Here is a 14866-nt window from a genome sequence, read left to right as displayed (position 1 = left end):
CATTCCAGCATTCAACAATTATTAACAGTTTAATTCAATTAATATTGTATTTATGGCTAATAAAGCAAATCTTTAATTTTGTGGCAAGTGGCTAACTGGTATGTATAGTGTTAATTATCATTTGTGAACACATTAACTGTATCTTTAAACGCTTGTTCTCATTATTTTACTAACCATGTGTCTGTTCTCTTCATTACATGCACTGACTGTTCCTTCATTCCCACCCTTCCAACCCATAGCATGTAGTTGAGGAACCAGTAGAACCTGTTGTTTCAACAGAGGTACATTAATTGAATGATGTAATTTTCAGCTTAATGTTTAACCCTTCACCTGCTGAGTGCTCTCTCTTTCTTGCAATTAATTTAAAACACTTGAAGGATAGATGAAAGCAACTGGGTTGTACATGTATATTGGGATGTTTATTATAAATATCTAACAACAGAGTCAGCCATATACTGTATATGTTATGTATAAGTATATTTTTCATTTTAATTTTTCAGGTGTCTTTTTGTACACTTTGGCAATTATTCATTCTCCTTTTGTAAAGAACGTTGTAATTTCCTGAGAGAATGATACAGTAAGGTAATGCAAAATATTATATACTTTTAACTTCAATCTAATTTTTTTACAGAATCGACAACATTTAGAAAGTAACAAATACCAGACTTTACCAGGGAAGCTGCATCGTTCCAACCAAAATGGAGACAAACAGAAATATATGTCACCAGATAGTCAGAAGTCAGAAGAGGATGCTGCAGACAATGAATTCAACTTAAGTATGTCAAAATTAATTGTTTGCAAAAGAAATCTCTGAACAATACTTAGATGAATGATATCAAGAAAATGCAGAAATTCTTGTTTGGGTATTATTAGGTTTTAGCAGTATTTAAAGGCACATCTTAATGTTCAACTATTCATTTTTTGGCTGTTGCTTTAACCCTAAGCGACTTTCATCTTTACCCATTTGCACAGCTGGGGCTTTTACTGCAGCAATGTGCGTGAAGTATCCTGCTCAAAAGTGTACCAATATAGGCTTATCTGAGGCCAGAGCCTTAATCACTGTCCAGCACAATGTTCAGAATCATATGTGTGTGCTTCAATCACAGATGTATTTTATAAGGACATAAAATTTAAGGAGCCGTGCTTCCATAAATAATAAGGCTGATTTAACTACATTAACATTTTCAAAAAGCAAATTAAGCTTTGATTTTACATTAAAAGAACACATTGCTGTCCTATGCGGACTCAAGTATTTTCTTTTAAACTTTTCTTCCAATTTCATGTGTTAATGGCATTATCGTGTGTCAGCTTTTTCACCTTTTTGCTAGAAAAACTATTTTGTGCGTGATCACAATGTGAATATATACTATATATTTATATCCTTTAGAAAATGTCATCATGTAAGTAATTCTGACACATAAAGTGCAGTACATCATCACATTTCTATTTTAAACATTGTTCTAAATTACAGAATTTGACTTCTAAATACAGAACCAAAGATTATGACCTACATTCAAAACTGTGTGTAAATTTAAATTAAAACAGGCCGTGAAATTGCTGAAATCTTTTGACCTGTCTTATAAACTACTGTAATTTTATTCCGAGTCTTTCTCTTGCCAGGGATTTGCATGGGTCTTTGTTCTCAATATTTGCTTTCCATTACTCCTTAATTTGCTAGTGTTTCTTCTTTGCTTTTTGTGGTGCTTTCTGCTTAATGGAATGGCTGAAGATCGCAGCAGGAGTGCCAGTGCTCCAGCTTTAGGTATTGTACTTTGCAGCTATGGCTTTGTACAGAGGATCAATATTGTGTATTAAAGACTTAAGACATCTACTGTAACTCTAAAACAGACCTGATTCATATCAACACAGGAAAGCCAAAGGAGGGTGCAGGGATTATAATAGATTCATTTGCATAAGCATAGCACTCACCCACCCAAGCCTTTAAAAGAAATTCAAATGAACACACTAATTGCTGTTTTTTAATGTGTAACTTGTAACAAATGAAGGCATTCTTATGACTGTTTTTTGTTAACTAACTCTGAATCATAAGGTAGCTGAAAACCTTTAATGAATGAGCTCTGCTTCTTGCATAATTGTACCTATTTTGTGTGCCTAAGAACATATTGACATGACTGAACAGTAACTGAATATTTTCTCTGTATGCTTCATTCATTGCCTACCCATGTCCAGGATCTCGTGGGAAACAAGATCTTTTTGGAAGTGGTGGGTTAATAGTCAAGTTGTGTGTGCCTTTTTGGATTAGTAAATTTGTTTTAAAATGGTGTACTTTTTATTTTACTGAAAGGATAGCAAAATGTGTTTCACCAGTTGATTCCACCTTTCAGTGATGTGCTGATTAGGTCAGCATTCTACATTGTCCCTATGTGTGTGTGTGTACGTGTTGAAGGGTAGAGTGGTCTGGATAAAGAAATGGAAAACGAACACATTTCTTTTTATTTCTAAGGAAAGACAGAGAAAACCGAGGACACGGCCTTGTCTGATCTTTCACCTCTGTCATCTGGCGTCGACTCTGGAGAACAGTCTCCTGTTTCCCCAGATAGCAAGAAAAATCCAAAAGGCATCAAGAAATTCTGGGGAAAGTGAGTTTGGATGACCACATATACATCACAAAATGAATTAAGCAAGTACATAAATGTACAGCAGGCGTGCATACTTGTGGGAGGTTTGTTATTTGTTTTGACAACTAAGTAGAGGATTACTGTTCTATGTTTTGACATTTTTTAATAAGTTCTACATTACTTTATGGCAAATATTTTGTTAGCCAAAGTTTAAAGGTATAGCAAACATTTTGTTCTTTTAAAAAACACCTTTTCTTTTTTAAAAGGGGTTAAGCTGTAGAAATGTTTTTGTCTTCTTTGTCCATTATTCTAAATGGGGATATTGCCTGACCTCACACGGTAGTTTTGCTAGATGTAGATTCTTACTGGGGCCTCTTTGCAGCAGCAGAAATGAACCTGGTTGGCTGGTCTGCAGGCAGCTCAAATGTTGCTAGCAGAGCACTGGGAGCCTCCACATTCCCTCTCGTGGCATTGCTGGGGACTGCAGGGGCTTTCTTATTTCTTATTTTACACATTCGTAAGCAGAGATCTGTGGAGGGGGTGAGAGATAATGGGAGATGGTGGGGGCCAAATGGTTTTACTTTACATCTGAAATTGAAAGAAATATATACAGTAGTTGTAAACTGCATGTCTGTCAATTGTTTGCTGTTTTCCCCTTGGCGAAGAATAACTTCACCCAGTAAGAAATTGTGTGTAAGAATGTTTATTGTTTATCGTGGAGTTAGGCTGTACGAAGCTTTGCCTTAACCCACTCGGCTGATGGCTGACCACTTAGCCATAGGATGAGGAAGTCAGGACCCCCAAATAAAAGGCAGATGATAACCAAGGGGGAGCTGCAAAGATGGAAATTGGGTGGAGGAGGGAAGCAGAAAGATGAAGCAAGAGGGAAAGAGAGGCTTACAATGGTATTTATAGTTTTTTTTAGAACGTTATGTCACGGAAAATTATGAGTTTGAGTAATAGAGATGAGGGAGACCTTGGTTGCTGTCATCCCTTCTGAATTGTCATTAAAATCTCCATTTATGGCCCAGGATCAGAAGAACCCAGTCTGGCACTCTGCAGGCAGATGACTTGGAGCCGTCTGAGTTCCGAAGAGGGGGGCTACGGGCTACAGCTGGGCCTCGGCTAGCCAGGACTAAAGAAACCAGCAGCGCATTCTGGTACGCTGTAGTGGGACTCCACTGAGCTAAAGTAAAGCTGCCAAAATCGATCCAATTGACAAGAAAGTATTAAAACAGCTAAGCTGCCAATGGCTCCTACATTCTTCCAGACTTCCATTGTTTTACACTATGATGACTGACTAGATGTGTAATACAAATTGTATCCCTTTTATCAATGTTATGTGTTTGTCTGAGTTAAAATAAGATGAAGATAAGATCAATTTAATTTGCTGTAGAGTTTCTACTGATGTAGAGACAACAGCAGTGAAGATAACACTGTTGTACACACCCAACAGCAGCAGAAACTCAGTGAGCCAAAATGACAGTAGAATTATCCTGGAAAGGTGGTCATAAATGATAGCATTCTGACATACTGTAGATGTAAGTCTATACAAATAGCTTCTTTTTTATATGTGTTACTTTATTTTTAATTCATAAATGTATTCATTTCTTTAGCGCCTTTGTTTTCAAATTTCAGAATACCTCTCAGAATTGCTGTTTGTAGGCTCCTACCATTCAAATGTTTTTCCAGTTTATCAAGGCTGTAAGGGTGGCACAAAAGAAATTTGTTAAACAAAACCTATGATATGATTAACTGCAAGTAACACACTGGATAAACCTTAGAGTTTTTCATCATGGGGAGGGTGCTGATTTCCCTTAAATGTTTTATTATTTGTTTCATTTAAACTGGATAATGAAAATGACATTTATAGTCCATGGGTGTCCAGTACATGAGGCTTCTGCTTTTGTCTGTTCAGTTTCTATAACCATAATGTGTTTGAATGGTGCTACAATTGACCTATTTACATATCACTCAAAGGTGAAGTTTAAAAGGTTATACATCTTGTCATTGACTCTGTCCTGTAGTGACCTGAATACTCCCTTCTCGAAGTGGACAACAGAGCAGGTGTGCACCTGGCTGGAGGACTTTGGTCTGGGACAGTATGTGAGCCTGGCCAGGCAATGGGTCAACAATGGGCAAACCCTCTTAGCTGCAACACCCCAGGAGCTTGAAAAGGTACAAGGAATCTTTTGCTCAAAAATAAGTGCCTGCAACTCCTGATACATAATACTCCCTATCAGGCAATTATTTTAATTTTCCCATTTATGAATGTAGCAGAAATAAAGAATTACACACTCTTGTTTAGCAAATTGTAAGGAATCCTCTCTAGATGCATTTTAAAACCGTTTTCTTTATATGAAAGAGTTAAGTAATTCTAGTAATAGAATACATTAATACCATTAATATTTACACTACTGCTGTTTACACCATGTCTTCAGCACATAATAGAGCAATACACTGTATCTAAAAACCACAAAGGAGTGAATTGTACTGTATGTAACATGAAGCCTCCAGGTAATATTCAGTGTGGAACAAATTCCAGGAAATGGGAATAAAGCATCCCCTGCACAGAAAGAAGTGCCTACTGGCTCTCAGATCCTTCAGCACAAAACAGACCGAGAAATCATCTGAACTGGACCACATCTGGGTAACACGTAAGTTATAGATTAAACTGACTTCATATGGGAATAATCTGTCGTGTTTCTTCCTGTCTGTTAATTGCATGAGCTAAACATTTTTGAAGTTTTATTTTCCAAAAAAAAATGGACATATCCTAATTACTGTCTGCAGGTTGGCTAGATGACATAGGCTTGCCACAGTACAAAGATCAGTTCAACGAAGCAAGGGTGGATGGCAGGATGCTACAGTACCTGACAGTGGTAGGTGCTCATGTTTCACTGGTGAGAAAATCAACATACTGTACAGTACCTGCTGGCAATGCTGGGTGCAGAGTGCATGGTTGGGTTCTGTAGAAAATAATGTGGAACATCAAGATACAATTTTATTTTAATTTCACAGAATGACCTCCTGTTTCTTAAAGTCACAAGCCAGCTCCATCATCACAGCATCAAATGTGCCATTCACATCCTGCATGTCAACAATTTCAACGCTAACTGCCTGAGACGCAGGCCTGCAGATGAGGTAAGCAGAACAGACTTGCACAGTGCTTGTTCTGTGCAGCTTGTTTTTGGCTGACTTCTAATTTCCCCTACAGTATCTACTGTATTAAAGGGGAACAGCAACACTGTTTTTTTTATTTGGGGTTAGAAAGAATTAGCATTGATGAGTGCATTTCAAACCACAATTAAAGTAAAATATACACAACAACTTGTACTGTACATCTCAAAATAGATTACATTTACAGGTGTCTGCAATGCAATATTATGTGATTCAGAAGGCAGGGTGAGAAAGAATTATCATTTCAAACCAGAAAAATGTAAAATGTACACAGTAACCTGTAAAATCTCTGAAACGATATTGCTGTCATTGTCTGATTCAGAATGAGGCAGCAAAACATTCAGGCCCTATTAAATTGCAAACAGGCAGGCTGTGAATAAACATCTCCTTTAATCTAACAGAAATATTGCTCTCCACTTTTTTGCTAACCAGAGGTTTTACCGACAAATACTACTTGTTAACTCTGCATGCAGATCACATAGGAACATTTCTGCAGTGAAATATCTGCTGCACAACCTGTACTTATTTGCTCGTGCATGACATTACATTAGTCATAATGGTTACTAGTGAGCAGGAAGGGCCACTTCACAACGGAATTTGTGCAAACTCTCAGTCTTGCCTATGGCAAGTTTGTGACTCAGTACTTTCACGTTGATCACAATGTTACATTTAATTTGGGATTAGTAAAACTTTTCTAGACCGTCAATTAATTTTGTTATGGAGATTTAATAACCAGTCTGGGAAATTGGGACTGCAGTTCTCCTTTACATGGGATAATATGATTAAGAACAAGCTGACCTTAACAATGAAAACTACAGCATATTACAAAGAAATGTAAACAGTGTGAAAGTGACAGTGAGACAGCCTTTACACTGCAGCATTGCCAAGGGAATTGGTGTCAGTCTCAATGCTAAGAGCTGAAGAGCTGAAGATCAGTTTGAAATTGAGTTAATTTACTATCTCCTTAGAATAAAGTGTGTGTGTGTATGGCACAGAACAAGAGCTCTCCCTTGGAAGTGATGCAGTGGTCAAACCATCGGGTGATGGAGTGGCTGCGCTCAGTGGACCTGGCAGAGTATGCGCCCAATCTGAGAGGCAGTGGAGTTCACGGGGGCCTGATTGTGAGTATAACAATACTTTGTTAAAAAACATTACAGATGCATTACATGGCAAGAATGCCATGTACAAGTGTGAATGCAACCCACACCTCTCAAGACAGTCCCTTTTCTGATTTAATGCAATCTGCTGTTTTATGTGCCTTTTTAAAATTTCTTTCCCTGTTACAATAACAGAGAGAAAGGTCAATTTTCAGAAACACCAGAAAATGGAAGTCAATCTACCATTCATTTGACAAGTTTCTCAAATTTATTATTAGTTTTAGTTCAGATTCTTTGTTAAATTGATCATTTTTAATCACCAAATACAATTACATATTATATCTAATATGAGGAGGGTAGCATGGTGTCTTTATTTCTTCAGGAAAAAGGTAATATTCTTTTTTCTGGAATGCAGTCTGAGAGCCTTCGGCCAGAGAAGATGTTTTGAATTAATGTCAATGTGAAAAAGAATTTTATACAGTTATCCTTACCTCCACTCTACCTCCTTTTTTTGTAGATTCTAGAGCCTCGATTTAATTCCGACACCTTAGCAATGCTGCTGAATATCCCACCTCAAAAAACTCTTCTGAGGAGACACCTGGCAACAAACTTCAACATGCTGATAGGGTCAGAGGCACAGCAAGAGAAGCGAGAATTTATGGAGTCCTCCAGCTACACGCCCCTTACCACCACTGCAAAAGTCAGGGTAGGAACTTTCATTCATTGGAAAATCACATTTAGATTTGTTTAATCTCATTTGTAATAGATATTTTTAAATTAAAAAGTGCCTGTGAGTCACTATATATCAGTTTAAGTAATTACAATAACAGGAAAGACCAGAAAAAAAGAGGACACTTGGACATCTTTTGTTTGATCAATCGGACTGTATTTTGCCTTTTCATTTTAGCCAAAGAAACTTGGATTTTCAAATTTTGGGCACTTAAGAAAAAAGAAGCTTGATGACTCCTCAGATTATATTTGCCCAGTGGACACAGCCCAGCAGTTGCCTGCCTCAAATGGAGGTCACAGGGGTTTTGGAAGAACCAGGGGACTGAGCCCAATCTTTGACAGGGACATGGAGAGACCGGAGCAGGTGGGACAAAAAAGCTGATGTCATCCATCCAGTCAAGATTCATTGCTTGCCAACAATAACCCCGTGCCATCACTTAACACCTAGACTCCTGAACCATGGGCATGTATACTATTCAGGACAAACTAAAACGGATATTCACTGGAAGAATTTTTGTCATTTCCTAAATCAGTCTGAAAATGTGTTCAGCATTTTAGTATGAAATTGTTTCTTATTACTTTAATACAGTGCATTGATGTTTATAATTCACTTGATGTGCTCATTGCTTTGTGCATATTAAGATGATAAATATTTTATTTCGCACATAAGTCCGAAAGTATTAGAATTGTATTATGAGACTTCAAAAATTTAAAATTTTAAAATTCCAAACCAGCTGTTTCACAAACAGTTCTTTTATAATAAACACTGTGCAATATTTGCACTTTGGGGAACGTATTTATTATTTATGTTGGTTAATTGTATTATATGAGCACATAAACGCTAAACCATCCTGTGGCTATGTACCTTTTAAGAGAAAATACATTGTCACTATTTTATGCTCTGTTTATTTGTTACAATATATCCTATATATAACCTAAAATATTTTTGTAGCAAACTAAGGTTTGCTATGGTAATTAAGCATACGTCTCCTATGTATATTTTACTTAAAAAATGATTGGAATAAAATAATAAAAGAATGTCTTTGAGCGTTCGTGTTGGAAAGTTGTTTTTTCAAAACGTACATGGATCCTACAACAGTACACTGTAGTTTTGTACTCTGTGCATAATTAACAAAGCTTTAAAAAATGAAAATCCAAAAAATTATATTATCTAGCAGAAATGTATTCTACCTTTATGCATCTTTCTTTGAGCTCCTTCTGCTAAATGTTGTATCAATACTACTATAAGGTTTTTAACAAGAATGTGGGATTATAAAAGTAATGTATAGATTGCATTATATTTTCCCAAAGGATGCCAGAATGCTTTACATACAGGAGTGAACAAACGTCATCCACTACACGGGTGATCTGGGATAGCAGTTATGTACCAACAGTCCAACTGTACAGCTGTGCACGTGGGAAAGTGAGAAAGTGCATAAGCAGTCAGATGAAGGGAGAAATTTAGAGAGACCAGATTGTGCAAACCCAGAGAGGAATTTATCTAGGACACCAGGGTAACATTCCTATTCTAAAGTGCACGATTAACAAAAAATCATCAATTTCTAACCTGCTTTTGTCAAACTTGAGTTGCCCATTTTATGCAAGATGACTAAGTGCATGCTGGGAAAGGAAAACACCGCCATCATCTTAAAGGGGCTCATTGAAAGGTATGAGCTATAGCAATTTTTGTTACATTTTGCACCAGTTCCATGTTGTTGACTTTTCATTCTGCAGTGTTTTGTTCAGTGTTGTGCTGAAATGAGTTCATCTGGTGTCTGATCACAGCTCTCTTCAATTTCAATCATATAATCAAAACATTTATGATTGCCCCCTGATCTAAAAGTGAATCACTGTAGTATCCTGCCAATACCTAAAGGATTACAATTAGCATGAAGCTAGTTTTGGCTAGCTCATAAAAAAAATATTCACGTTCTTATAAATCCTGATCAGAAACAAATAACAGGATTAAGTAAAATAAACACATTTAATTATTATGATAATTGTGTATCTTAAACAGTACTGTTTTGATTTATATCTCAAAAAATGATCTGGGGCCAATTCCTTAGCTCAGACTGAGTATTCTTTTTCAACTCAAACAGAACAGGATAAGAGCACGCTCTCCGGGTTTTCTTTAGGACAAGCAAGAAATGTGCTAACAATAAAATTAATAATCCAAAACGTTGCTAAACTAGTTTTGTAAGCATGGGGAACAAAATGCAGATAATCCATTACTGAAAAGCCCTACAATATACGTGTTGTCTGTTTTCTGTCTTTTTAAAACAAAACTGTAAAGACAACCTATCTAGAATCCTTTTGTGTTATGCTCACCTCAAACATTCTTCATTGTGTAATAGGTCAGTGTCCTGCCAAGTGCATGAAATAAGTTATAAAAACAGACTTGGTTATGGTTTGATGCAGTTGCTGCCTGATTTTACAGATGGAGGTTACAGAAGGAACAGTACAGCAGATAGGGGCTTTCTCAGCAGGCATAAATAACCTTACAGTAAGTACCCCCTGACAAATATATGCACAGAAAGATATATATACTGAGCATCTAAAGAAACTCACCCTATATAAACATGTACAGTATGCAGCTTGAATAATTATCTCCCATTGGGAACCCCTAGCTCAGGTGGTCTTGCCAGTTGTGGTGCCCAGTATGTTTTAGCAATGACTTAAGCATTTGTGTAGTCATTGCTAAACCACCTTGATGAATGTCAGTGAGTATGGCACATGTGTGCAGAATTGTATGCTAATTAATGTGAATAACAGGCCAGTTGATGGGGAGGTCCAACTGTGAAGGACTAGTCAGAAGTGTCTAGTCACTATATAATCCAATTCTAGCAACTGATTGCAACCGAAGGTATTACTTTGATCAAAGGCTGTGACCTCACTTCTGCTCTTCTTGTGGGCCTCTTGATGATGAGAGTTAATCAGAATCATGAATGTCAGTGTACCCATTACAAAATAGATTTTGCCATTAGCTAGATATTAACTTTGTGAATTTGTTGTAGTTATACAGTATGTGACAGTATGTTTCTTTTGAAGCTTAGTATGTAATATATTCACTGTATATATATATTAAAATAATTATAGTTTTGTCATTAATGTATTAATAATTAACCAAGTAATCAAGTGATGGCTATCATAAGTAAAATGCATATTTAATCCTGCTAACGTGAAACATAAAATGGAGAGCTTTGGACTTCAGTATACAGTACAATGCTATATAACTACAATTATAAAACCAACAAGATCACAATTAGAGAGTAAAATACATTCCTAACCACGTCTGTATTCAGTTATTGACAGCAGAAGTCTGCAAAACAGAGTTAGAGCATTGCTCACCTGTCTCTATAATGTAAGTTGAGTAAGTGGGCTAACCACTTTTTCATCATTTTGTTCCAAATGAAGCACTTAAGGTCCTTAAATTCCATGATTAATGTATAATTTACAAAACTTTTGGAACAAATGTATTTTGTGAATAGGAGTTTCTAAGGTTCTCAGGAGACATAAATGACAATTCAATCATGCCATGCTTCAAGCTAACACAAACACCTGACACTTCTTGCTTTCAGTATTTGCTAAGCCACGACGACCTGCTGCAGGACTGCAGATGGGGACAAACAGCAACACTCTGAGAAGAAAGTGCCAGACTAACATGCAGCTTGACCAGGGAAAACATCAATACCTCAACTATACTGAGAAACTAAGACCAGCAGCTTTTGTAAATCACCTGCTTTAACATCTTCCGACATCATGTATTTATTTGTATCATTTAAGTTCACATTGGATAACGGTTACTACATAAGTTTTGAAGTTAAGTTTTGTTCTAAACTTGGGAACTTGGCAAATGTTAAGTTCTGCATCTCCAGTATTTCCTTCTTATTTATTTGTAACACAAGCTTTATATTATGTTATAAAACAAAAATAAATATAATTGTATACAATAGGCATTTCAGATGTATTTTTTTCCCCATTATTTGATATTGAATACAATATAAAATTACTAGCAGACACACCCTGTGATTAACTAGGATGGTTAAATGTCTGTTTATCCTGGGAAACTAGAAACAGGTTTTACTCCCATTTGGGGATTTACATTGAAAATTGGCTTGTCATGTATTTGCAAAGGGAACTGCAATCTTCAAAGACTAAATGCTCAGCTTTTTTAGCAGAGTGAATGCCCAAGCCCTGGGCGGACATTCACGCAATTAGAAAAGCACACCATTTGAAAGTCAAAGCAAGGTGAAGATGTGTATTAGACATACCCACTGAGTTTCCAGTTTGTGCCTTTGCTTCAAGCCTGAACGCGTTTTTCGCCAGGTATTCAGAAAGGACTTTGATGCTAGCTGTGTGCTCTTCACTCAGGATAACGCACAGAGTATAGGAGAATTGGTAAGTATCCTCTCTCAATGATTTTAAGGAGGAAAAAAAACATTTGAAATAGTTTTCTTTCTCTTCACAGAATAGAGTATAATGTATATTTCATAAAGGAGAATCTCAGCGTAATGCCAAATGGAATCAAATGTATATTGGGAAGCAAAGGATGAACCTATTGTTACATATTATAATTTAAAAGCAGAATTCTATAATGGGTTTACAATACTGGGGATACTGGGTTACTGCAATTTCATGGCAGATTCTGTAGAAGATTAGCGAATGAAAGATTAGTAATTTAAGAGGGCTTGTATCAATCTTCTTTGGTGGGACTTTTCTTCCTGTATTTTATTATGACGTTCAATATGATCATGGTAGATCGTAGATGTCTAATCTAAAAAATAATATTATGAAAATAAATTCTGGAATATGATTATTAGAAATATACGAAGTATGGCAAATATTTTTAAGTATAAAAGCACTGAATAATTTCTTCATCCTTATCCATATGTTACCCCATATAATTTAAAGGTTATATCAAGAAAAGCAGCAGTATTCCAAAACATAGAAGATCAATTAATAGCTACTAACCTACCAAATGTCTCAGGAATGGATCCATGCATATGAAGTATTATATTGTTTTTACATCCAAAGTTTTCACAGCAATATCATTGTGTTGTATGATCATATTATTGTTGATGTAGGCATATTATGCAAATGATAAAAATCAATACATTAAATATTTATCTGAACATTTGATTTCAGTGTATAAAGGAGACAACAATCTAAGCATTCTTCAGTGATGGGTCAAACACAGGCAACACCTGAAGTCAAAGCCCTCATGAATGAGTTCATCACGAATGAATTCAAGGGGATCATGAAGAAAACAAGCCAAGCCGACTTCACACAAAACTTTGGAGAGAGTGTCAAGTATGCCTCAAACAGAACCAAAGAATACCTTCTATTTCAGGATCCTGAAAACACATTTCACCCCAGTGCTGCTACCCTCAATGAAGTCTTTCTCATGACATACATCAACCAAAGTGTCTACCTTCAGCTGACAGAAACCTTCAATTGTACTACAATGACCAAAGAGCAGGAGATTCTACTGGGTGCCGACTGGGTTTGGGCGCTCATTGATGCACCAAGCAAGAATCCCAAAGTCCAGATCGCAGTCCAGGTCTTTCACCTGTCAGAAGAAGAGGGCAAGCCTGCTAAAGGAGACCAGGTTGAAATGTTAACTGAGAGTATGGAAATCGCCAAGATGGAGTCGGCTGATAAATCAAAGCCAGAGAAGATGATTGAATTCTGCTCCTCAATTGGCAAGGACTGTTATGCTCTCTTCCTTTTCTTTGGTCGTCAAAATGATCCAGGCAACATTTATGGTGTGCTAAGCAATAACTTCCAGGCTGCTTTTGGCAAAGGTGCTAAAATCGACCAAGCTTTCGTTGAGAATTTTTTCAAAGGATCAAAAACCTTTGTAACCCCAGCAAAGATGTTGCAGACCATTGCTCAAAAAGAAAAGAAGCACGACGAACCCCTAACGATGGTCATCAAGTTTACCTAAGTGCCTGGATTGGAAACCCTTTTATAACAAGCAACAACCCGCTAATCGAAGATTTCCAACTTATTTTACACGTCTCTCCCTGTACTGTTTGAACTTGATCTGTTTCTGGTTTCTGATTTTCAACCAACTGCTATCTGAATTTTTAGTCCAAAGATTGTGTGCAATTCCATATGTAATTTATAGTATATAACTTCCAGGACACAGGACCTCAGTCACATGTGCAGTCCAGCTACAAGGCTTTTAAGCCATAAGCCTGTCCACATTTTTTAAGACACACCAATTCTTTTTACAATATTCATGGAAAACATTGAAACTACCCCAAAACAACATTTTCCTTTATAGAACTCATGACGATTCACTGCACTATTAATACCTTTGAACCCTCCTGAGATTCCTTCTGAGGTGTAAGAGGAAAAATTTTCACCTCACTTCACTTAAAATAAGTCACCCGCTAATTGTTTCTGGAGTTGCCAACTGTCATCAAAAGAGAGAAAAGAAGAGATTTGAAGAAGACACTTGTTGTGACCTATTAAAGATTTATAATTTTATGGTAATAAGATAAATAAAATCATGTTTACCTACATTTTCTACAGGTCATGTGTGGAGTTAATAAGTAACAGGGAAACAGTGCGTGATGACCGTGTGAAATTTCTTAAGGTAATGAATTAAAAGAGACACCCTATTGCACACCTGGGAGTGGGACTTTCATATACACAGCTGTTAATTACGCACCTCCTGTAATTAAAAAAACATTGACCATGAACATTATTAAACAGGCATCATGTTTTTTAGGATTTCCAAATTATATTGCGCACTACATTTCTGTACCTGTAACACAAAATATCATTATAAAATGCAACATTAGATTGGAGGGTCTAAAGCAGATGGGTTTTAACTAAAATGGTTCTAAATCTGCTCTTACTATCAAATCGCTATTCATTATTATATTAAATGCATTGTTTGAACACCTATAATTATTGCTCAATCCTTGTAAAGTAGCACTTCTAATATCTTGTCTAAATATTCTACATTTCAGTTTAATAAAGTAAAAAATGCATGCTTATTAGAGCTTTTTTTCTCTTTTAATCATATTTAATATTGTTGTTTTCATGCTGTATCTAACTGGGAACTAGGAGATTAAATATTAAAGTATTTCAAATATACAGATATTTGTTCCCAACAGCTATTTCATTCCTGTGTCTGCATATTTTCATGTTACATTAACAGTATTAAATATTTTTGATGTAATAAAATGAGATTGGATCAACTGTTTTCAGTTACTCTTTAATTAAGCTTTATTGGTATTGTTTTCTTAAAAAGTTATTACAAACACA

General features: G+C 36.2%; 2 protein-coding genes across 13 annotated transcripts in view; both read left to right on the top strand.

Annotated features, from left to right (window-relative positions):
* Positions 1–11284, top strand: part of ppfibp2b (PPFIA binding protein 2b) — a 61093-nt gene extending 49809 nt beyond the window's left edge. For 5 of the 12 annotated variants that reach the window (XM_088934865.1, XM_088934871.1, XM_088934870.1 and 2 more), the window contains 11 exons: positions 240–281; positions 632–776; positions 2465–2600; positions 3611–3739; positions 4607–4757; positions 5125–5236; positions 5373–5461; positions 5601–5723; positions 6728–6880; positions 7374–7562; positions 7764–8636. In XM_088934865.1, the coding sequence (XP_088790991.1) occupies positions 240–281; positions 632–776; positions 2465–2600; positions 3611–3739; positions 4607–4757; positions 5125–5236; positions 5373–5461; positions 5601–5723; positions 6728–6880; positions 7374–7562; positions 7764–7967 (1473 nt within the window). In that variant the 3' untranslated portion in view covers positions 7968–8636. Of the gene's footprint in view, positions 1–239; positions 282–631; positions 777–2464; positions 2601–3610; positions 3740–4606; positions 4758–5124; positions 5237–5372; positions 5462–5600; positions 5724–6727; positions 6881–7373; positions 7563–7763; positions 8637–10022; positions 10089–11163 lie in introns of those variants that run through there. The other 7 variants (XM_088934876.1, XM_088934875.1, XM_088934873.1 and 4 more) reach the window with 5 other exon arrangements.
* Positions 11285–11845: 561 nt separating this feature from the next.
* rep15 (RAB15 effector protein) lies at positions 11846–14521 on the top strand. Its single transcript, XM_088935101.1, has 2 exons — positions 11846–11983; positions 12731–14521. The coding sequence occupies exon 2, from the start codon at positions 12768–12770 to the stop codon at positions 13530–13532; it is 765 nt and encodes a 254-aa protein (XP_088791227.1). The 5' UTR covers positions 11846–11983; positions 12731–12767; the 3' UTR covers positions 13533–14521.
* Positions 14522–14866: the final 345 nt, after the last annotated feature.

Source organism: Atractosteus spatula, chromosome 16 (assembly GCF_055471065.1).
Source record: "Atractosteus spatula isolate fAtrSpa1 chromosome 16, fAtrSpa1.hap1, whole genome shotgun sequence".
NCBI classification, from domain to species: Eukaryota; Metazoa; Chordata; class Actinopteri; order Semionotiformes; family Lepisosteidae; genus Atractosteus; species Atractosteus spatula.
The sequence above is the reverse complement of the archived record's forward strand: the minus strand, read 5'-3'. Positions and strand labels throughout refer to the sequence as shown.

Bases quoted from the DNA above. Each gene is read 5' to 3' on its own strand.
- rep15 (XM_088935101.1), top strand. From the start codon at position 12,768: ATGGGTCAAACACAGGCAACACCTGAAGTCAAAGCCCTCATGAATGAG.